This window comes from Dipodomys spectabilis, unplaced genomic scaffold (genome assembly GCF_019054845.1).
Source record: "Dipodomys spectabilis isolate Male_0828 unplaced genomic scaffold, ASM1905484v1 ptg000125l, whole genome shotgun sequence".
NCBI lineage: Eukaryota > Metazoa > Chordata > Mammalia > Rodentia > Heteromyidae > Dipodomys > Dipodomys spectabilis.
In genome coordinates this window covers 15,979,603-16,003,129 of record NW_024870802.1, presented here as the reverse complement: position 1 = coordinate 16,003,129, position 23,527 = coordinate 15,979,603, and the positions used below count along the sequence as shown (strand labels likewise).

Genomic DNA, 23,527 nt, shown 5'->3' with positions numbered 1-23,527 from the left:
CTGCCCAACCTTTCAGTCATCTGTCTATATCATTCACATACCTTTCTCCAAGGTCTGCCTTTTCAAAGCTATCTTTAATAGTATTGGAAAAGAGGTGAATGAGAAAGGAAATACATGAGTTGACTATTTCCAACTTCCTACTACTGTCAGCCCTCAGGACACCTTCAAATGCTTTGATGGCGTGATGGCTGCTTTTCAAAAAAAAATCTTCAGTGGGCTAATACTGAATGTCTCTATTTAGCACAAGGAAATTAATCAAGAAAATAAAGAGAGCATTTATCTTCTTGAACAGCCTTCAAGTTTCTTTAGAAAAATGGAATGCCCAACTTGTTATCCAGTGATAAGAAAAAGGTCTTTTAAATCAAAGTTGAGTCAAAGCATAGCGGAGCGAATATGGACAGGGTAACTTGATAGCCACGAAGAGTTAATCATAGGTAAAGACTGGAGGCTAGGCTGCTCCCTGGGATCTTGGCATTGGCCTCAATGCGTGTATTGTCTTTTTATGTGCTGTGTGGACACATTCTAATACAGTAGTGCCTTGGTAATGATTTCTGTATCATTTACTAGGGTGCCTCAAACCCCTCCTATCTCCTTTTACCATCCCTAAGAGATTCTCAGACAACTCCATGCTCAGTAACTCTTGGGCCTCTCTATGGTGTATGCCAAGGAGCTGTTATTATATTTGGAAATCCCTGTGATACAAACATCTCTACCCCCTAGAAGTGTACTTCATGAAAAAGGAAGCTTCAAACAAAACCTGGCTTACCTTTTCTGATGCTCTCTGAGGAAACATAGAAATTCCCAAGCCGTTCTTGACTTCTTTCTGCAAAAACTGAGAAAAAGAATATTTTCAGTAAAAGCCAAGGATTTCTCTCTTAAGAGCTCTCTAATACTTTATATATTTTATCAAAATCAAAATATGTATACTATTTTATACATATCTTAAAATGCTGTGTAAAAAGTAGTGAATGCATGCCTATGTCCATTTTATGCAGTTCTGTAAATGAAAAGTCTAAGAAACAACAGTGAGAGCGGGCAGAGATTTCCAAATAAAGACAGGCCAAACAGACAAGCTCTGAAACTTAGAAAGACAATGTCAGCCAGAGAACAGAATTACTAAGGAAAAGGGTACAGGGAGCAAGGATGTGTGTTCAGCTCTACGAACAGCTGAGGCAGCCAAGGACGACCTTGAAGCCTGAAAATAAAAGGAAGTACCACCCGAGTAACAGGCCTACCAGCAAGACAGAACTCTTAGCAGAACAGATAAAATTTGTGCATGGCTCCACAGGGACTAAGACAAATGAAGTCATCCATGAGGGACAGAGTCATAAAAAGGATAATAAACTGGGAGACGACAAATATTGTCTTAATGGTAGGGTATCTCCTATCATTGGCTCCCTGGGCTCTGAGTGAAGCTCACTGGATTCAAATCCATTTCATCTTGACTTCTCCTTGCCTCTATAGAGAGGGATTATAATGGTATCTTACTGAATTGTCATGAGAATTAAATGAGTCAAAACCTGGAAAGGCTCATGAAAGCATCCAATATTGGTTTTATTATCGTTATTCATATCCAAATTTTAAAATTGCACCAATAAAATAGGAATACCAGCTGGGTAATGGTGGCTCATGCCTGTAATCCCAACTCAGGAGGTTGAGATCTCAGGAAACCAGCACTTGGTTTCATGAGACTCTTATGCGCCATTAACCAGCAAAAACCAGCTGGAAGTGGAGCTGTAGCTCAAGTGGTAGAGCACCATTTTTTTTTTCGGAGGGGGGTCCGGTCATGGGGCCTGAACTCTGGGCCTGGGTGCTGTTCCTCAGCTCTTCAGCTCAAGGCTAGCGCTCTACCACTTGAGCCACAGCACCACTTCCAGCTTTTTTCTTTTTGCTTATGTGGTGCTGAGGAATCGAACCCCGGGCCTCATGCATGCAAGGCAAGCACTCTACCACTGAACCACCTTCCCAGCCCCTAGAGCACCATTCTTGAGTGAAAAAGCTAAGACATGCGCATGCGCACACACACACACACACACACACACACACACACACACACACACACACACACACACACACACACACACACACACACACACACACACACACACACCAAGAAATGTTAGCCAGGCGTCAGTGGCTCATGCTTGTAATCATAGCTACTCAAGAGGCTGAGGTCTGAGGATCACAGTTTGAAGCCAGCCAGGCAGGAAAGTCCATGGACTATTATACCAAACAAATAAAGCCAGAAATGGAGCCTGTGATCCTATGGCTTTTGAAATCTCTATTTCCCCTCTGATCTCCACTAACTATAAGTGAATCCAAGGGGTAGAGTACTAGTCTTGAGCACAAAAGCTCAGGGACAGTGTCCAGGCCCTGAGTTCAAGCCCTAGAATTGGTACACACACAGAAAAAAATATTCTGGTAGAGAACTCTTTGGATTTTAATACATGTTAGATTTTTAATTATTAATAGTAATGAGAAGAATAAGAAGATACAGTTTTATCAGGGTTCTTGTTTACCTCTGCCTATGCAGAGGTACGAACAGCTCCAGCAAGGCCAGCATTGAATGTGATCACTGCCCCTGGTCTAGGAGCAAGATTTTCCTCTATGACACTATCTCCTGAGGCTGGCTGGAGGCCACCCAGGAGAGGGCAGTCTCTGAGCAACAGATCAGAAATCCAGAGGACCCAAGAAATTCCTGCTAAGGTGCTCTGAAAACCCTGCTGAGCATCATTCATTTTCCTGCCACACTTACCTTTAGAAATATAGGGCTCATTGTCAGGTAGTGGGTGAGAACCAATAGCACTGGCCTCTGGCCGGGGCACAGGGACAGGGGGCCTGCTGGCCAGATCCACAGAAAAGGCCTCATCATCGTTCACAATGTGATATACATCTTCTTCCCTATCAAGGTGGTGCTGCTCTCTTTCCAAACTTGCTGTCTCCACACTTCTGCCTAGAAATACAGAGAAAAGTGATTGAGAGAAGTGGCCAAGCAAACTGGATGACTGTCAGTCATGACAGCAGAGTGAGTGACTATTCCATACTGGTACAGTACTGGCCTCTGACAAAAGGCTTCACCCACATCATTTCTTAAATCATCTACTCAAAACTTGGTGCAAGCAGAGAACATTGACAACTCACCTACATCATTTGCTACTTTGCCATGCAGCTGCTGTGCAGCTCAGGACATGATCCCTAAAACACTAATACTCATCCTGTTAGGACTAAGAGAAAGAAGACACAGCTGCTAAAGCCTGAGGACACTTGGAACCAACCCCTGGGATCTGGTCCGCAGTGTTGAAGATGCCCTGGAGTCCTCAGCAACAATGGCTCCTGCATCGTCTTCATTCTCCACAAAATGGCCACAGGAAATCATTCCTGAGGACTCTCTTTATGTGTATTATCCACATGACTGTTTTACTAGTTACAATCATTCATCTTTTTTCGCAGAGGAAGAAACTGGAGCCGTGAGGATTTAAATAACTGTCTAAACTCCCTGAGAGCTAGCTTGGCACCCAGGAAAACTGGCTCTGCAGCTTCTCTCTTAACTCCTATGATCCTGCAGCTTTTGAAATCTCTGCTTCCCCTCTGCTCTCCGCTGACTAAAAGAACTAAGGACAAAATTTCCTCCCAAGTTCTGCCCATAACTCTAAGATCTCTTTGCAGTGTTCTGTTTCTTGTCCTTGGCACCATTCCGTCAACAAATCCTTTTAAATACCGATTTGAGGTACAGGAACAAAGAGATATTAGGCCTTCTTCCTATAGAATTTGCAATCCAGTGATTGCAATCAAGAATTAAAAAAATTGTTGTGTCTTCTCTTTTGCTGCAGGAAAACTATTCCTGATGCTGTGGGTAAAAACGGTTGACCAAGCTGGTCCCAGTTCATTAGAAAACTCTAGTTCTACCTGGCACTACTGGCTCATGCCTATAATCCTAGCTACTCAAGAGATGACACCTGAAAGATCACAGTTCCATTAAGACTCTATCTCCAATCAATCCACAAAAAACTATGTTGGAGGCATGACTCAAGTCACAGACCACCAGGTACGAGCAAGAAAGCCAAGTAAGAGCACAAGGCCCTGAGTTCAAGCCCCAGTACTGGTAAAAAGAAGGAAGAATTTGCAGAAAGGCCTCATCATCATCCACAATGTGATAAAAAAGGAAAGAAAAAAGGAAGAAAGGAAGGAAGGAAGGAAGGAAGGAGGAAGGAAGGAAGGAAGGAAGGAAAGAAGGAAGGAAGGAAAGAAAAAAAGAAGGAAGGAAAGAAGGAAGGAAGAAAGGAAGGAATTCTGGGGAGAGTTGTCCTATGGTAACAAAGTGAAATGCTCTTGGAGAGCTATTGCCACCTGCAGGGAAAGGGTAACTTTCATAGTAACTCTTCTTGACTCTGTCTCCAAACACATTGGATTTGTTCCAGTATCTTTATCTGGCTAAACTCTTGCTTTGGAATATTTTCCTCATCTTAGAACCTTCTTCCCTCCGCAATGCACCCCCTCCAAGTGTCACACATTCTGTCACCTCAGAGAGGTCATCTCACTGACCACACAGTCGAAATTGGGTCCATTCTGTTATTATACAAACTGTGTCTCATTCTTTGCTCCATGATCCTCCCACCACAGTCATTAAGATGTTTATTAGTGTAAGGGCCACTTCCTGCCTCTTTCCCTAGACTGTTAGCTGCAGAAAGAAAGGCCTTACCCCACATTATTTTAAAACCAAATGCAGAGCCTTTCATACAGCATGTGCCCATTAAGTAACATTCAAAAAGAAGAAGAAGAAGAAGAAGAAGAAGAAGAAGAAGAAGAAGAAGAAGAGGAGGAGGAGGAAGAGGAGGAGGAGGAGGAGGAGGAGGAGGAGGAGGAGGAGGAGGAGGAGATGATGAAGCCAGGCCGGTGAGCCGGTGGCTCATGCCTATAATCCTAGCTACCTAGGAGGCTGAGATCTGAGGATCGAGGTTCGAAGCCAGCCAGAGCAGGAAAAATCCATGAGACTCTTATCTCCAATAAACCACTCAGAAAACCAGAAGTGGCACTGGCTCAAGTGGTAGAGTGCTTGCCTTGATCTGAAGAGCTGAGGGACAGCACCCAGGCCCAGAGTTCAAGCCCCACAACAGATTAAAAAAAAAAAAGATGAAATTCTGAACGAAGCAGAGACTTGGTTTGAATATGTATGTATGTATGTATATATATATATATATATATATATATATATATATATATATATCCTTTTGAAGATGAGCAGATAGTTAGAAACTTACCTTGAAGGCAAGGCCTCAGGTACTAGAGTTTTCTAAGAACTGGGACCGACCTGGTTAACATTCTGGACCCATAACATCAGAAAGCCAAGAACAGTCTTCATGCAGCTTAGAAAAGATTTAATAACAGCAAAAACTAACAATAAATCACTGGATTGAAAATTCCATGAGAAAAAGGCCCAACCTCTCTTCATTCCCATATCTCGATGTACTTACAGAAGGTGTCTACCTACTTCATATCTAGGTTGGGCAGGTCTTGGGAACTCTTGGGCCAACCTCAGGCTGCTACATATCAGCTATGTGGAATCCTCTTCCATGGAAGAGAAAGCTTTATGGCTTCAGAAACTGAGAGTAACAAGTGTGTATGCTTTGGCATAAGCAGTATCTACTCTTTAGCAACATCTATCTATAGGGGAGGCATTTGTTGGAAGCCCTGGGTAAGGGACACCCCTTTTACTGGAAGACTGTGCATGTGGGGTCCCATACCTCACCCCACACCATCAGCAGCTACTGAAAATCATCCAACCACTTGCTTGATCCCTGCTGGCCAAACAAAAATATATAGGAAAAAAATCTCTCTTCATCCCAGCTGCCAAAGCTCCCTTGAATCAACAAATACTAGAGAAGCAAAAAGAAAAAAATTACAGGAAATGTGCTACCCAATGTTTAAGGTCACCTCAAATGAATTCAGTTCTGTGCTGCTGAGTTCCTGGCACATTGAGCCTGTTGCTCAATCTTCCTTGTCAAGACCAGATTGTGCCATTTAAAATAATCACCTAGTAAATGAAACAACAGACACTGGTTGGTATGTTCCAAGTACTGCTCTGTGATAGCCCCTGAATTTTATTGGAAACAGAAAGTTAATCCCTGCCTAGAACTCCATGTAACTCTCTGGAGCTGACTGACTGGAGGCCACAGGAATGGAGTAGGGAGCCAAGCCCTCCCAGCCCAGCCCCAGGCATCAATCCAGCCTTATCTCCATACATCCCTCCCAACCATTCATGGGCACCAGATGTGTGGGTTTCAAACTAATGCTTCAGAGCTCTCAGAATCATATTGGGTAGAACAAGTGAAATGACTGGGAACAGTTCCAGTTTTATCTGTGTTGTACACTAAGCCTCCATTTAAGATTTTATATGAAAAATCATGTGTTAGAACCTTTCATATGTCCCAGGTGAGAATGTGAGCTTGCAAGAACGTTAAAGGAGAGTGATCTGAGACTGTCACAATCACAACTACAAATTTTCTAAGACCCAGCAATTCTATTGCTAGTAATTTACAGCACACATGGATTCAAACATGAGCAAAGATATTCATAACAAAGATATTTGCGGTGCCAAAGTCTAAATAGTCTTAATAGGAGACTGGCTTAATATATTAGATGATATTTCATAGCAAAATGACTAAGTAGATACAAAAAATGATATGATGTTTTTGTTTGCTCGTCTTTGGTGGAAGTATAGGATTTAAACGTAAGACCTTGTATTTGCTAGGCACCCACCCTGGCTCTTCAGGTCTGGTTATTTTTGAGGCCAGGCCAATATGAACTGTGATTCTTATATTTTATGGTTCTTGCCATAGCTGGGCTGACAGGTATGAACTATTGCATGCAACTTTTCCTTTTGGGATGGGGTCTTATGAACTTTTTGCCCAAGCTGCCCTTGAATTTTGATCCTCCCAGTCTCAGCTTACTGAGTAGCTGGGATCACAGGTATGAGCCACGATGCCTGGCACTGCTTTTATAGTAGCAAGCAGCAGCAGCAGCTCTGCACTCTTTTTACAGCTTCTTGACTGGCAAAACCATTGCCGATGTTAAATGATTGGTCAGGATTAAAGAATCAGTCCTACCCCTGAAACCACAGTAGTAATAATAATAACAACGGTGACAACAATCACAAACTTCGTTAATGTTTATATTCATAATCATGCACAATGACTCATTTAATTTTCACATTCATCTCAATTTTTAGCTGAGACCTAGAGGAGTTGAATAATTTGCCTAAGGCCTTCCAACTGAGCAAAGCGAGGAGTATATACCAATCAGAGTCGATGCCCAATCCATGAGGCAACACATCTTCCACCTCCTAAAACATGTGTCTAGTCCCCTCCTTCCGGATACTGATCCCATCTTCTTTTTCTTTCTGCCCCCAACTCCAATATCCAGAACAGCACTTGGCACATAGCATGTACTCGGTAAGTTTTGGCTGAATAAAACTAGAAATGTTGAAGGGACAAAGGGCGAACAAATGCAGCAGGAGTGTTCACTAGATACTATTTTGAAAATATAACCTATTGTGGGGATAGGAGTAAAAAACTGGGAGAGAGCGAAGGAAGGGATGACAATGTTCAAAAAGAAATGCGTGCTGTACCTGACTTACAAAACTTTAACTCCTCTGAACATCAACTTTATAATAACAATAAAAATGTTTCAAAAATAGAAATATGCTTTTTGAAAGAGATCTTGCTGGAGACAACTGGCATAGCCAAAGACGTGGATCCAGTAATGGGCACTTTGGGCCTGTCTTTGATAGCTGGCAGGAGGGCAGGTACGGAGGAGGAACAATTGCTTTAGTCACACCGTATGCCATGTGTGTGGCAGCCTGGTCCTCAAGGGTCATCAGGCAATGTCTTTAACTTGTTTGTAAACCCTTCTCTATATTTTCTTTTGCTTCTACAACTTACCTTCTAGAAATTTGCGGATCATAGAGTCCTTAGTGGGCTGAGAGAAACTCTCTCTAGGGACTGGGTTGGATGCACTGGCCTGAAGCATTTCAACATCTGGAAACAAAGAAGACTAAGAGTTGATCTGCTATCTTCCACATGGGCCAGGAGATTTCACAGATGGACTTAACAAGGTGTGGTAACTTCTTCCAGAGATCCAGGCACTCAGCCATCTATCTCCTTAAAGGACACCCAGTCAGTATGAAGCATAAAATCAATCAAACAAACAAACAATGCAACATTCACAAATCCCATGTCCTTTCTTGGACCATAGGTCTCAAAAGGTATAGACAGTAATTGTAACCCCTCTGTATGGTATTTTCACAATAAAAAAAAAGGTACAGATAGATGGAAAAAATAAGTTCTGTTTTAAAATATACATATGCAACACTGTTTATTGCAGCAAAAAGTGCATGTAGAGACAACAGACAATGTCTAAATCATGCAGAAGTTAAAAAATAATTAGGGCTGGAAGGTAGCTCAGTGGTAGAGTGCATGCCTTGCAAGCATGAGGGCCTGGGTTTGATTCCTCAGCACCACATAAACAGAAAAAGCCGGAAGTGGCGCTGTGGCTCCAGTGGTAGAGCGCTAGCCTTGAGCTGAAGAGCTGAGGGACAGCACCCAGACCCAGAGTTCAGGCCCCATGACCAGCAAAAAAAAAAGAAATTACCAAGTCAGACACTGGTAGCTCATGCCTATAATCTCAACTATGTAAGAAGGCTGAGATCTGAGAATCGTGGTCAGCGTAGGCAGACAAATCTGTGAGACTCTTATCTAAGTAACCAGTAAAAAGCTGGAACTAGAGGCCTTGTAGAGTACCAGCCTTGAAAGAAAAAGCCAAACAAGAGCACGAGGCCCTGAGTTCAAGCCCCAGTAATAGCATTAAAAACAAAAATTACTAGAAACACTTCTACAAACATAGTTATATCCCCAAAATATAGTATTGACTGAAAAGTTACATACAACTGATTGCAATGTGAAATTGTTTATATTCAGCGTGAAGACCTACAAATCATTTACAAACTTATAAATACATAGTTAAGTAAAGAAACATGCCAGGAATGCTAACATTTTGAATTCCTGGTAATGGTTATTTCTGAGGAGGGAGGACAACTAGATTCCAGACAGATTTACCAAGAGACTATACCACAATATTAATTTTAAAAAGTCTCAGACAAGAAAGGAAAAGGAACATATATTATTTTTATTTGCTTATATCAGTAGTCCATGGTGAGTTTCATAGTGACATTTCCATACATGCATATAATGTATCCCAAGCAAATTCACCCCATCTATCTCTCTCCTTTACCCTACTCTTTGCTTATTAAAACATTTTCAACAAGTTTCATTATTCTATAAGAAATATAGGTTCTTAAAGATTTGGATAGCCAGATGCTGGTGGCTCACGCAGGTAATCCTAACTACTCAGAAGGGTGAGATCTGAGGATCACAGCTTAAAGCCAGCCTGGGCCAGAAAAATCCATGAGACTATTTCCACTTAGCCATCAAAAAGCTGGACATAATCCTAACTACTCAGGGGCCTGAGATCTGAGGACAATGGTTCAAAGCCAGCCCAGACAGAAAAGTCCCCAAGAGACTCATTTCCAAATAACCACTCAAAAACCTGAAGTGGAGCTGTGGCTCACTAGCCTTGAGCAAAAGGGCCCAGGGTCAGTGATCATGCCCTGAGTTCAAACGCCACAACTGGAAAAAAGCTTCGTGGCTCAAGTGATAGAGTGCTAGTCTTGAACAAATTAAAAGCTCAGAGACAGCATCTAGGTCCTGAATTCAAATCTTAGAACCTAGATGGATGAAGGGGGAAGATGCTGAAAAAAAAATTTAGAATTTTAGATCATTGATATGCTACCTGAAGGAAGCAAAGCAAAATTCTATTTTTGTATTGATTTGTATATATAAAGAAAGAAAAGGGGCTGGGAAGGTGGCTCAGAGGTAGAGTGCTTGCTTTGCATGCACAAGGCCCTGGGTTCGATTTCTCAGCACCACATAAGCAGAAAAAGCTGAAAGTGGCGCCGTGGCTCAAGTGGCAGAGTGCTGGTGCTGAGCTGAAGAGCTGAGGGACAGTGCCCAGGCCCAGAGTTCAGGCCCCACAACTGACAAAATAAATAAAAATAAATGAAGAAAGAAAGGAAGGAAGGAAGGAAGAAAGAAAGAGAAAGAAAGAAAGAAAGAGAAAAAAGAGAAACTTTAGAAGGAGATATAGGAAAATAGGACCACCTGGGTACTGGTAGAGGCTACTCAGGAGGCTGAGATCTGAGGATCACAGTTCTTTTTTTTTTTTGGTCCGGTCGTGGGGCCTGAACTCTGGACCTAGGCGCTGTTCCTCAGCTCTTCAGCTCAAGGCTAGCGCTCTACCACTTGAGTCACAGCGCCACTTCCGGCTTTTTTTTCTTTTTGCTTATGTGGTGCTGAGGAATCGAACCCAGGGCCTCAGGCATGCAAGGCAAGCGCTCTACCACTGAGCCACCTTCCCAGCCCTGAGGATCACAGTTCTAAGCCAGTCCAGTCAGGAAAGTCTGTGAGACTCTTAGCTCCAATGGAATCAGAGAAAAAGCCCGAAGTGGTGCTGTGGCTCAAGTAGAAGATTGATAGCCTTGAACAAAAGGAGCTCAAGGACAGCACCTCACAAATGAAAGAAAAGAAAAGGAAAGAAAAGAAAGGAAAAGAAAAAAGAAAAGAAAGTAGGACCAACAGTTTCCTGGAAACTGAGAAGATGAAGATAAGGAATGGCGAAAAGTTTTTTGTGGTCTTTTTGGTGCTGGTCCTGTAGCTTGAACTCAGGGCCTGGACTCTATCCCTGAGCTGCTTTTGCTGAAAGCTAGTGCTCTATCACCTGAGCCACACAGCCCCCTTCTGCCTTTTCTGGTGGTTAATTGGAGATAAGAGTCTCAAAGATTTTCCCTAGAAAGCCTGCCCAGACTGGCTTTGAACCATGATCCTCAGAGCTTAGCTTCCTGCATACAGGTGTGAGCTATTTGCTTTAGGAGATTTTTGTATTTTTTAACCTATTCAAGGAAGAAACACTGTGATCCTGTTGATGTGACCCTGGCCTCTTATCCTAGATACACACAAAGCAGGAACTGGCTTCCTTACTTAACCTTTTGTAGTAGACATGTTACACTGGATATAATGTAGCTTTGTATCCTCTAGTGTAAAATCTCTAAATGAGGGACCAGTTATGTGAATCACAATCACTCTTTTTTTTTTTTTTGGGTCCAGTCATGGGGCCTGAACTCTGGGCCTGGGCGCTGTCCCTCAGCTCTTCAGTTCAAGGCTAGCGCTCTACCACTTGAGCCACAGTGCCACTTCTGGCTTTTTTCTTTTTTCTTATGTGGTGCTGAGGAATCGAACCCAGGGCCTCTGGCATGCAAGGCAAGCACTCTACCACTGAGCCAACTTCCCAGCCCCCTCACAATCACTCTTGTCACCTCTAAATTCTACAACATAGGCTGCAGAGAGATTGGGGTGGATGAAAAGATCCTAAAACATATCTGGGATTACCTTAATATTTAATTTTTTCTGATAAGAATTTATATTTAAGGTCTGAGGCATGGCACTATTGGTAGAGTGCCTGCCTAGCAAGATCAATGCCCTGAGTTCAAAACCCAGTACCACCAAAAGAAAAATATTGAATCAATAAATGAATTTAGAGTTCTTGGCTAGTATGGACTGGGCCCTGATTCTGTTTCTGGCACTGTTCACCTCAAAAAAAAAAAAAAAAGATAAAAGAATATGCCCCAGTGGCAGACATATCAAGACTCCTTGATCCAATGTACTGACAAGGTCATATCAATATTGCTATGGCACTCTTGCTAAAATTCGTAACTTCAGTCCAATTATGGGGACACTGACATACTCAAATTGATGGGCACTCAATAAAGCACTCTTTCCGAGTGTCCAGACAAAGACTGAGGAACTGTCTCAGATTAGAAGAGCTTCAGAGTTTAAGGAGAAAAAAAAAAACAATGCACTGGAAGAACCTAGACAGGATCCTAGAACAGAAGATGAGTGTCAAGTCAGTGAAATCTGAACAAGGCTTGGCTAAAAGTATGCTACTAAAGTAATTTCTTCACTGTGACCTTTGTCCTATGGTTAATTAAACCTGAGTGAAAGGGATGCAGGAACTCCAGTATTTTTTGTAACTTCCCTCTAAGGATAAAAGTTATTTTAGGGGGCTGGGAAGGTGGCTCAGTGGTAGAGCGCTTGCCTTGCATGCATGAGGCCCTGGGTTCGATTCCTCAGCACCACATAAGCAGAAAAAAAGCCGGAAGTGGCACTGTGGCTCAAGTGGTAGAGAGCTAGACTTGAGCTGAAGAGCTGAGGGACAGCGCCTAGGCCCGGAGTTCAAACCCCATGACCAACAAAAAAAGAGTCTCACGGACTTTCCTGCTCAGGCTAGCTTTGAACTGTGATCCTCAGATCTCAGTCTCCTGAGTAGCTAGAATTACAGGTGTGAGCCACTGGGGTCTGGCCAAAATAATTTTTGTAAAAGACAGTAAATGAGAAAAGGAGGCAGAGGAAATGCAGCAGCAAAAGTAAGTGTAACTCAGCAGAGGCTAAGCTTCTTCCTTCCCCTCAACCCCTACCAGACAAGCACCTTCCAAGGACACTTGTAGAGTATGCATACGTACTAAAATGATCCAGGCAGTACTAAAGGAGCCATCTGTGAAAAAGAAATCTTTTTATTTTACAGTCACATCTAAATTGGCCATTAAGAGCCTGATTTTGCAAACAGACAAACTAGGCTCTGCTAAATGTGAACTCCTGACCTTCTAGAATTAAGCAGCCTACTTAGGCCTGAGGCTGTGTGTGTGTGTGTGTGTGTGTGTGTGTGTGTGTGTGTGTGTGTGTGTGTGTGTGTGTGTGTGTGTGTGTGTAGCAGAGATCTAGCATAATTTCTAGCTTGTGCATTGCTTCAAATGCATAAGGACCATGGGGCTGGGAAGGTGGCTCAGTGGTAGAGCGCTTGCCTTGCATGCTAGAGGCCCTGGGTTCGATTCCTCAGCACCACATAAGCAAAAAGAAAAAAGCCGGAAGTGGCGCTGTGGCTCAAGTGGTAGAGCGCTAGCCTTGAGCTGAAGAGCTGAGGGACAGTGCCCAGGCCCAGAGTTCAGGCTCCATGACTGGACCAAAAAAAAAAAAAAGAAAAGAAAAAAAATGCATAAGGACCAGCTTTGAGTTTTCCATCTCTTCGAACTCAGTGCCTGGTGTTGTCCCTAAGAAAATCTTTTTTTTTTTTGGCTCAAAGCTAGTGTTCTACCACTTGAATCACAGCTCCATTCCTGGCTTTTGGATAGTTAATTAGAGATAAGAGTCTCATGAACTTTCCTTCCTGGGCTGGCTTTGAACTGTGATCCTTAGATCTCATCATCCTGAGTAGTTAGGATTACACGCTTGAAACACCAGCGCCCAGCCATCAGCTAGTCTTTTTTTTTTTTTTTTTTGGTCGGTTGTGGAGCCTGAACTCTGGGCCTGAGCTCTGTCCCTTAGCTCTTCAGTTCAAGGCTTGAAGTTCAAGTTTCTATCACTTGAGCCATAGCCCCACTTCCGGCTTTTTCTGCTTATGTGGTGCTGAGGGATCAAACCCAGGGCCTCATGCATGCAAAACAAGCACCCTACCACTGAGCTACCTTCCCAGCCCTCAGCTAGTCTTTTAAGGTCCAATGGAGTTTTGAAACTCATAAGATAATCATGCTTGGCATCAGTCTACGTAGAAGGACATAGGAGCCAGGCCAGCATCACAGTGTCAAAAAGCCTTCTTCATTTAGGACAGTGCTGGTATATAACAGAAGCCCAAGTGCAAGGAGCTGAGAATCACAGCAGGCAGTTCAGAGGCCAAACTGGGGAAAAGCCCACCAGCATACCATCTCCCTCCCTCCCTCCCTCCTTCCCTCCCTCCCTCTCTTCCTCCCTCCCTCCCTCCCTCCCTCCCTCCCTTCCTCCCTTCCTTCCTTCCTTCTTTCCTCTCTCTCTCCCTCTCTCTCTCTCTCTCTCCCTCCCTCCCTCCCTTCCTCCCTTCCTTCCTTCCTTCTTTCCTCTCTCTCTCCCTCTCTCTCTCCCTCTCTCTCTCTATCTCTCTCTCCCTCCCTCCCTTCCTCCCTCCCTTCCTCCTTCCCTTCCTTCCTTCTTCTTTTTCTTTGTCAGTCATGGGGCTTGAACTTGAGGCCTGGGCACTATCTCTGAGCTCTTTTGCTCAAGGCTAGCACTTTACCACTTTGAGCCACAGCTCTACTTCCAGTTTTCTGGGGGTTCATTGGAAATAAGAGCCTCACTAACTTTCCTTCCTGGGCTGGCTTTGAACCACAATCCTTAGATCTCTGCCTCCTAAATTGCTAGGATTACAGGTGTGAGCCGCCAGTGCCTGGCAGGAGTGCCATTTTATCACACCTCCAAGACACATGCCAGAATCATTGCCCTCCGAGAAACCCCAAGCATGGGTCTTTTCAAGTGTTGTCAGTTTACGTACAGCTTCTCTCATATCCAGATAGAACGAGACACATCAGGGGTCATTTTTTATCATGAGTTATGTTGCCTAGAAACAGTTGACATTTGGCTCTTATCAAGTTACCTGGGTAACAGAGCTAGGAAGTCAACCAAAGGTCACATTCTCTGGCAAAGAGGAAATGATAGCTGTTAAATTAAGTCTTTGTCCATAATTGTCTTGGATCAAGTTGTTTCAGTCCTCTGAGCTTCCCTTTTTCTGTCCATAAAATGGTGATGGTAGTTTGTATCGCACAGTGCTTTCATGTGTACTGAATAATAAGCTTGCCAAAAGTGTATAAGACTGCCTAGCATATGCAAAGTTTTAGGTGAATACTATAGTACTAGTAATAGGAGTAGTCGTAGTATTTGGGGAGGAGTAGTAGAGTTTGAACTCAGGACCTTACAATTTGCTAGGTAAGCACTGTATCACTTGAACCATACCCCCAGCCTTTTTTTTTTTTTTTTTAAACTTTCCTTATTTCTGAGACAGGTTCTTGAATTCTTGCCCAGGGCCAACCTTAGACTATAATCTTCCTACCTGTCCCTCCCACATAGCTGGGAGTACAGGCACATCCTACCATTTCCAGCTTATTTGGTGAGATGTTCTTACTAACTTTTTAACCAAGCTAGCCTCTAACTGTTTTCTTTCTGATCATTGCCTCCCACGTAACTACGATTTCAGGCATGTGTCACCACGCCCAGCTCCCTACTATCACTATTTTTATTATTAAACCCTATATCCAACCTAATCTCCTCAGCAGAGAGCAATTCATAAAAGAATACTCAATTTACACTTTAAAATTGTATGTCTGAGGATGTAATTCAGTGGTATAGCAACTGAATAGCATGTACAAAGCCCTGGGTTTTATCATTAGCACCATAAATTTTTTTAGCTGGCAGATAATAACTGTTTATATTAGTTAGACAGAGGTAACACATTCCTCTAATCCTAACTACTCAGGAGACTAAGAGCTGAGGATCACAGTTCAAAGCTAACCCATGCGGCACAGTCCATGAGACTCTTGCCTCCAATTGACCAACAAAAAACCAGAGTGGAAGTGTGGCTCAAGTGGTAGAGCACTAGCTTTGAGAGAGAAAAAAAAAAACACACTGAGGGACAGGGACAGTGTCTAAGCTGTAAGTTAAGACCTAGGATCAACACACACACACACACACACACACATACACACACACACACATTTATGGATTACAGTATCAATTTAATACACACATACATTGTGTAGTGATCAAATAAGGTCACAGCATTTCTTTCTTTCTTTCTTTTTTCTTTTTTTAGTCAGTCGTGGGGCTTGAACTCGGTTCTGGATACTCTCCCTCAGCTCTTCAGCTCAAGGCTAGCACTCTACCACTTGAGCCACTTCCGGCTTTTTCTACTTTTGTGGTGCTGAGGAGTCAAACCCAGGGCCTTGTGTTTGCAAGGCAAGCGCTCTACCACTGAGCCACCTTCCCAACCCCTAAAGTTCTTTTATAGCTTCCCCGCTCCCCCACCCCCCAGCTGAGGACCCAACTCAGGGGCTTGTACTCGCCAGGCAGGCGCTTTTCCACTGAGCTAAATCCCCAGCAAAGAAATACTTTTGTTGGTGGTGATGGTGGTTGTGGTGGTTGTGGGGCTTGAACTCAAGACTTGGGCACTGAGTTTTGCTCAAGGCAAGCAGTCTACCACTTCAGCCACAGCCACTTCCCAGCATTTCCACCTCTAAACATTTATCATTTCTGTGTTGGGAGCACACACACCTTCCCCACCTTTTTTTTTTTCTTTTTTTGCCAGTCCTGAGGCTTGAACTCTAGGAATCTTTGAACTCCTTTTGTTCTTCATAAAATGTATAGTAAATTGTTACAAACTATGGCCACTCTACTAACTAGAATGCCAGAGGTCATTTTTCCCTATAACTGTATTTTGGAATCCATTATCTAGTCTCCTTTTGTCTCATCTCCCCACTTCCTTTCCTTTCGATCCTCTAGTGATCACCATTTCACACTCTATTCTAGGACATCAACTGTTGTAGCTTATACATGGGAGTGACAACATGGAGGATTGTTCCTTTTGTGCCAGGAATATTTCACTCAACATAGTCCTTCCAGTTCCACCCATGTTGTCACAATGACAGGATTTCATTCTTTTCATAGATCAGTAATATTTCATTGTGCATTTATGACACCTTTTCTTTCTTTATTCATCCACTGATAAGACACCTCTATGCCTTGACAGTCATGACTAACCCTGCAGGAAATGAGAAATCCAGTGCCTCTTCAACATACTGATTTCATGTGCTTTGGAAGTGCAATTGCTGGATCATATGGCAGATCTATTTTAGGTTTTTTGTTTGGTTTGCTTTTGTTCTGAGGAATCCCCACATACTGTTTTCCATAATGGCTACAATAACTTACATTCCTATAAACAGAATCTAACAGTTCTCCTTTCCCCAAATCCTTGCCAGAATTTATTTTTTTGTATTTTTTATCATATTTATTCAAATGGGGGTTTGATTTGCATTTCCCTGATTAGTAATATTGAGCATTTTTTTTATTTTTTCATGGACATTTTTGTATTTTCTTTTGAGAAATGTCTACTTAGCTCATTTACCCATATTTTTTTAAATTTATTTTTCTCATCAGTCATGGGTCTTGAACTTAGAGCCTGGTCATGGTCCCTGAGCTCTTTTGCACTGTGGCTCATGCCTATAATCCTAGCTACTCAGGAAGCTGAGATCTGAGGATCAGATTTGAAGCCAGATTTGGCAGGAAAGTCCATGAGACTCTTATCTCCAATTAACCACCAGAAAACTGGAAGTGGAGCTGTGGCTCAAAGTGGTAGAGTGCTATCCTTGAGCAGAAAGGCTCAGAGACACTATAAGTCTTGAGTTCAAGCCCCATGACCAAAAACAAACAAAGTTAGGAACCCTGACTCACAAATGAGTTTAGTGAGATTTTTTTTTTAATGGTGGCTCTGAGTTCAAGCTTTCTTGTCTCTTTTGCCAAGACTGTACTACAGCCTAGGCTTAAAAGACCCTGTGTCCATATGCTTTGCACCTTCCTAGGCACATGCATTTTTAGTGGGCTTAGCAAAGAACCAATGCCTTAAGGCCGTACTAGCAGCTCTTCAGTCCCTGCTGGTCCACTTAGCACAGCTAGGATCACAGGTAGAGTCTGATCTTGGAGACAGAGCCTAGAGTTGGAGGATATAACACAGAGCTGAACAGCCATGATTAGGCAAGGGTGCAGGGAAGAGGAAGAAGGGAGTATACAAATACAGGAGAAGGCAAGTAAGGCACTGATGAGGGCTGTTGCCAACAAAACAGTCTATATTCAGGGCAAACATAAGTAAGTCAGAGAAGCTGAGCCCACACAATAGAAGCCCAGAACACTGGTTACTAAATAACTGTGCAGATTGACATCCTAGCCAGAAGTATGGACTTTGCTATTCTGGAGCTCCAGCTTCACATCCCAGCTCCAACTCTTAACAAGTTCTGTTTCCTTAGGCAAGTCAATTGATAAGCCTCTATAACCTCCTCTGTAAAGCAGGGATTAAACCACCTCCCTTCCTGCTTATAGGATGGGCCAGTTGAGACAGGCTTAGAAAATGCTTAGCAATAATGCCAGGCCCCAAGTACTCATGGTCATCATTCTATATTACTATGTTGAGGCAACTTTGTGGGCATGTTAGTTTTCCATGGCTGCTATGACAGATTACCACTTACAACAGCATAACTTTCTCATCTAATAGTTCTATAGTCCAGCAGTCTGAAATGGATTCCACTGAGTAAACGTGAAAGTTTCTCAGGGTACATTCCCTTTCAGGAAGTTCATAGAAGCGTCTGTCTCTTTGCAGCTTTGAGAGGGTACCTGCATGCTGCTTCTTCCATCTTCAAAGCCAGCAGTGTCAAGCCAGAAATTGTAGCTTCCTCTTTTAAGGACCCTTATGATTACATAGACCACACCAGCAAATGTAGGATATTTCCTAGTCTCAAGGTTGTCTGTTAGCAACCTTAACTCATTTCCCCTTTACCACTAATCTAGCATGTGCACACACATGGCCAGAAGGAACCACATGCTAGACACTGTCAGCCACATGAATCTCTTCCCATAAGAGGATAAAGAGACAAAGGGATAGGAAACCACCAAGTTCACACAGCCTGGGCAGCCTATCCTGGTGCAGATCTGGTCTCCGTGGGGTCTTCTGCATATGTGTGCTACCTTAGGGAAAATGACTTAAAATAATTTTCTTTCCTTTTACATTACAAAGAAAGAGATTCAATATCCTTTATAACATATGTAAATTTTTGAGTTGGGCCTGTTAACAGCAGCTAGACACCAGGGCCTCCACCCCTCTCTCTGTAGGTATTCACAGAAAGCATTGTTAATTGATCACAGCTTTCTTTCTAGCCTCATGATCTTGCTCAATACCCCGGTACTCCAAACTGGCCCAACTGGCATTGGCATGTAATATTAAATGTAAAACCATTGCATTCATAAGCTGCTTTGTTGAATGGCAACTGGTACAACTACCTTAAAGATAACAAAATATACTTTAAAGCATTATTTTCTAATTTATCATACCTGTATTAGGCAGTCCTAATACAGATATTACTTTTGTGTGTGTGTTCTAATGCTGGGGATTGAACTCAGGGCCTTGCTTAGCTTTTTATGCTCAAGGCTGGTGCTATAGCACTTGAACTACAGCTTCATGTCTGGCTTTATGGTGGTTAACTGGAGATAAAAGTCCCATGGAGTTTACTGCCTGGGCTGGTTTTAAACAGTGACTCTCTGATCTCAGCCTCCTGAGTAGCTAAGGTTACAGGAGTGAGCCACAAGCACTCAGCTCAGATATTACTTCTATAATAATACATTTAAATTTTTCTAGTTGTTTGGAATCAGTAAGTAATAGGACCTCTTAACGATTCTTTGTGTGTACCTGTATGTTGACAATTCTCGTGTGGACTTGACAACTTTTTATATACATATAACCCAGAAGGACAATGAATTACACAGGAGTGATGGAATACATAAAAAAATTCTGAAGGCAAAGGGTATTTTTCCAGACAAAGGGTATTTTTTGAAGGAAGCAGTGACAACAAATCCCTGTATTTTTGGATGCTCGTGGTTTGCACTTCAGATTCCAAGCACTTGACCTTCATCACTTGTAAGTTAAAAATAAACTGAAAGGCATAGAAACCTACTAGCCTAAAGAAGAAAGTACAAAGTTCTTTCATTTCAGCAGAGAAAAACAATAACAATGAGAAGCCTCTGAGTCACAGCCTCCTCCTGAAGGAGCAGTGGCAGACCTTGAGTTGGTCAGCAATGATCCATTTCCACAATGCGAGATGAAAGAGCACCTTGGAGGGCAAGAACAGCTTGAGTTAGACCACGAACAGATTGCAAGATGAAAAAACACCTCAGAGGGCACCTGATTTAGAGATAATGCATTCCCAAAGATCCCCTATAGAAGTCTTCTCATGGGACATAAATCTAGACCATTTAGTATTAGCTACAGATCATAGGTGATTAATTTAATGCAGAACACAGTCGGAGTGTGTAATATAATCAAATGTCATCTACTGAAAGACAGTTCTTTGAGAAAGGCCAACAGGCTGGGCACCGGGTGGCTCATGCCTATAATCCTAGCTACTTAAGAGGTTGAAATCTGAGGATCATGGTTCAAAGCCAGCCCGGGCAGGACAGTCTATGAGATTCTTATTTCCAATAAATCACCAGAAAACTGCAAGTAGTGCTGTGGCTCAAATGGTAGAGCGCTAGCCTTGAGCTGAAGACCTGAGAGACAGTGCCCAGGCCCAGAGGTTAAGCTCCATGACCAAGAGAAAAAAAAGAAAGGCCAACAGACTAGTAACTATCTTTTGTAGCCAAAAAGAAAGAACTGAAGAGCAAGGAGCAGCAAGAAAAACACATCTGATGATGACTTGAAACTTGGTTGGCTTCATTAACACCCAAATATAATGGAATGGCTTAACTATCAAAGTCAATAAAAACCAACTTTATCATACCCAGATGGAGAAGTAATAGGAAAGACAGAGATAGACAGATACACACACACACACACACACACACACACACACACACACACACACACACACACACACTCACACAAACACACACAGGGAAAGGCAGTCTGAAATCAGAGGAGCTAAGAAGAGCTAAGAAGTGATGGCTGGCTTTGGCAATATAAAAAAGAAGGGTTAGGAATGGAAAGATTAGGAGAAACAAGTCTGCTCCATGGTTTTCTTACTTGACACATAAATCCTGCTCCATGAAGGAACTAGTCCCTGGGACACATCTGTAACGGAGTCGGAGGACTGCAACCTGCTAAGCCATGTGATCCTTGTCTGCATTCTCAAAGCAGAGCATCCTTTTCCTCCAGTGCATGGCACTGCCACAGTGTGTGGATATATATATTTAACTACCAGGTATTTTTGTTTATTACTGAGATCTCCCAGTAGAATATAAACTCCAGAAGCGTGGGATCATGCCAGCTTGCCTACTAACTGCTCACCACCAGGCACATATGACTTGGATTTAGGAAAGGTGTGATAAGTATGTATTGAATGGATGAATGAGTGAGTGCATAAACTAATGATAACATCAAGAAATGAATGCATGCATATGGTGGTGTTTGGGCTCTGTGAGGGAATTTGGCATTACTCAAGCAGAGGAAAAAGAAGAGCAATATAGGCAGAAGGAGCAGAGATCGCCTGGGGACAGGACAGAAAAGGCAGCCTGGAGCAGCCTCAGGAGTTTACTGTCCTTCTGACACGTCCCATATGAGACAATGGCTCATAACTACCTGTCAGTAAAGTGAATAATTGGCATCGGAATATCCATAAAGTATCCCATACCTTCCACAAAGACTTCTCATAGACTTCCACAAAATCTAGGGTTATGTCTTTTTTTCCCCCCTAGTACCTTGAATTCAAGAACCAGGTGACCACCTGTTGTAAACAGCACTGCACTGGGCACTAGAGATGATACAAAGGCATTAGACATATTTCCTAAGCCGAAGCTTAACCAGAGAAACATGTAAGTAACCAGGGTCTAAGCTGACCCTTGTACAATGCCTCCAGGAAAGCAGAGCCATAAGATGTGTGGGTCTGGAGACAGGCAGGGCTGCTGGTGGTGAGGATTTTCATCTTACTGACTTAAAACATTCAATCCATTGTCTTCATTAACTGTCTAAGTCCCTAACACAGGGCTGCACTTCCACAGGAGTGAAAGCATTGGGAAATAAACCTCTTTGAGTCACAGCCGTGCTTCTGTGGGAGCTCTCTCTGAGCTGGTATACCACCAGTCCTGACCCAGTGCTACCAGAATCTTTCCCAAAAGAATAGCCAAAAGAGGAGAGAGCCTCTACAGCCACAGGAAGGAAGGGTCCTGAAGGAAAAGTTGCAGACAAGATAGGCAACATGTTGCAGAAGCAAACCAGTCACTTAATGATTTTGCTTAGATTCAGATCTATGGGGAGCTGTGCTGTGGGTTACTCATAGTACCTAACTGTGCTCCCCAGCCTAGGAGGACTTTGCTCTTAGAGGGGGCTATAATCAGAACATTCCAATAAAGACGCCATGAACTCCTGGAGAAAATCTGTAACAAGATCCTAGTTACTAAGGAGACTGCAGAGGAAGCCAGCCAGTTAGCTATGGGCAAGGCAGCTCTTTGCCACATGCAAACCTGAGCTGCTACAGAACTATGAGGGAGGGCTGGGGGTAGGGGGTGGAAGGAAAACTTCTATCTAGGGTAACATGAAGCTGAAGAGCACTCCGGTCTCATTAGAGAGACCCTTGAGCATTTGCAGTTTCTTGTAGCAGGATACTACTCCTCTGGCTCCCTTCTATTATGGAAGAAAGATAAGCCTGTGAGATATGTAAGCAAACTATAATCCACCAGTGAATTACCTTGGAAACAGCCTGGAAAAGGGCCTGCCTGCACTAGCTCCCACAGCCTCCTTATAAGAGCCTCAGAGAATGACTGATTACCAGCTAAAGCTTTCAAATGAAACAAGTAATCGAAATCAAAGGACCACTAGGACCTGCACATTATTCACAAAGGTAAGGGCAGAGACAAAAGAACTAACCAAGGAAACACTTCCAAGAGAGGTTTGCCTTGATTTTTATTCACTGTTTGCATAAACATCTCCTTAATAGAGGCATTCCTTTCCTATGTAGAGAAGCTAATTGTTTAAATTTGTAGGGCCTGAATTAAAAAAAAAAAAATCTGAAGAGAACTGGGAGCAAAGGTGAAGGTCTGATTAAAAAAAAAAAAGACACGTAGTTACCACCACCTGGTGGCAGCATATCTAAACTAAAGACAGAGAGAGAGAGAGAGAGAGAGAGAGAGAGAGAGAGTGCTCACACAAGTTCGGGTGGAGACTAGACTGGGTCAAAATCAGAAAACCTGGGCTGGGAATGTGGCTTAGTGGTAGAGTGCTTGCCTAGCATGCACGAAAACCTGGGTTCGATTCCTCTGTACCACAGTAACAGAAAAAGACGAAAGTGGTGGTGCTGTAGCTCAAGTGGTAGAGTGCCAGCCTTGAGAAAAAGAAGCTTGGAGACAGTTGCCAGGCCCTGAGTTCAAGCTGCAGGACTGGCAAAAAAAAAAAAAAAATCATAAAATCTTAGGGTTAGACCCTAACATCTCCTCCCAGCTCCCCTACATTCAACACTATAACTTCCCTATTCAGTGGTTGTTTGAATTTCCCTTTGGTGAAGGGGACCCAAAGTTAAGCCAGAAAGAGGCAGATTTGCCTCAAGACCAGTTAGGGAATCTTGGCCAAAAGCCTTGCACTCTCTAATGCTTGCCCCTTGAGTTAAGTGGATGAGTGACAGTAGATATAACCCTGGGTCCCTAATATGATGACTTTCAGCTTTTAAGAGTTGTCATCATGTAAATAACCTTCATCTTCTTAGACTTTAGAAATAGCTCCTGTAAAGTGTCCAGCCCAGGGTGGGCAAATGCAGACCCCAGCAGGGTGGCCAGGAAGGCCTCTCGACCTCCGAGGGGCAGCAGACAGACTTGCTGGTGGC

The 23,527-nt window shown here is 43.0% G+C and overlaps 1 protein-coding gene across 1 annotated transcript in view; it reads right to left on the bottom strand.

Annotated features, from left to right (window-relative positions):
• The window catches only part of Pik3ap1 (phosphoinositide-3-kinase adaptor protein 1), a 114,515-nt gene that overhangs the window by 20,929 nt on the left and 70,059 nt on the right, over positions 1-23,527 (bottom strand). The window contains exons 9-11 of the mRNA XM_042689588.1: positions 7,938-8,033; positions 2,756-2,953; positions 767-832 (exon numbers count right to left, since the gene is read on the bottom strand). Of these exons, the coding sequence (XP_042545522.1) occupies positions 767-832; positions 2,756-2,953; positions 7,938-8,033 (360 nt within the window). The remainder of the gene's footprint in view (positions 1-766; positions 833-2,755; positions 2,954-7,937; positions 8,034-23,527) is intronic.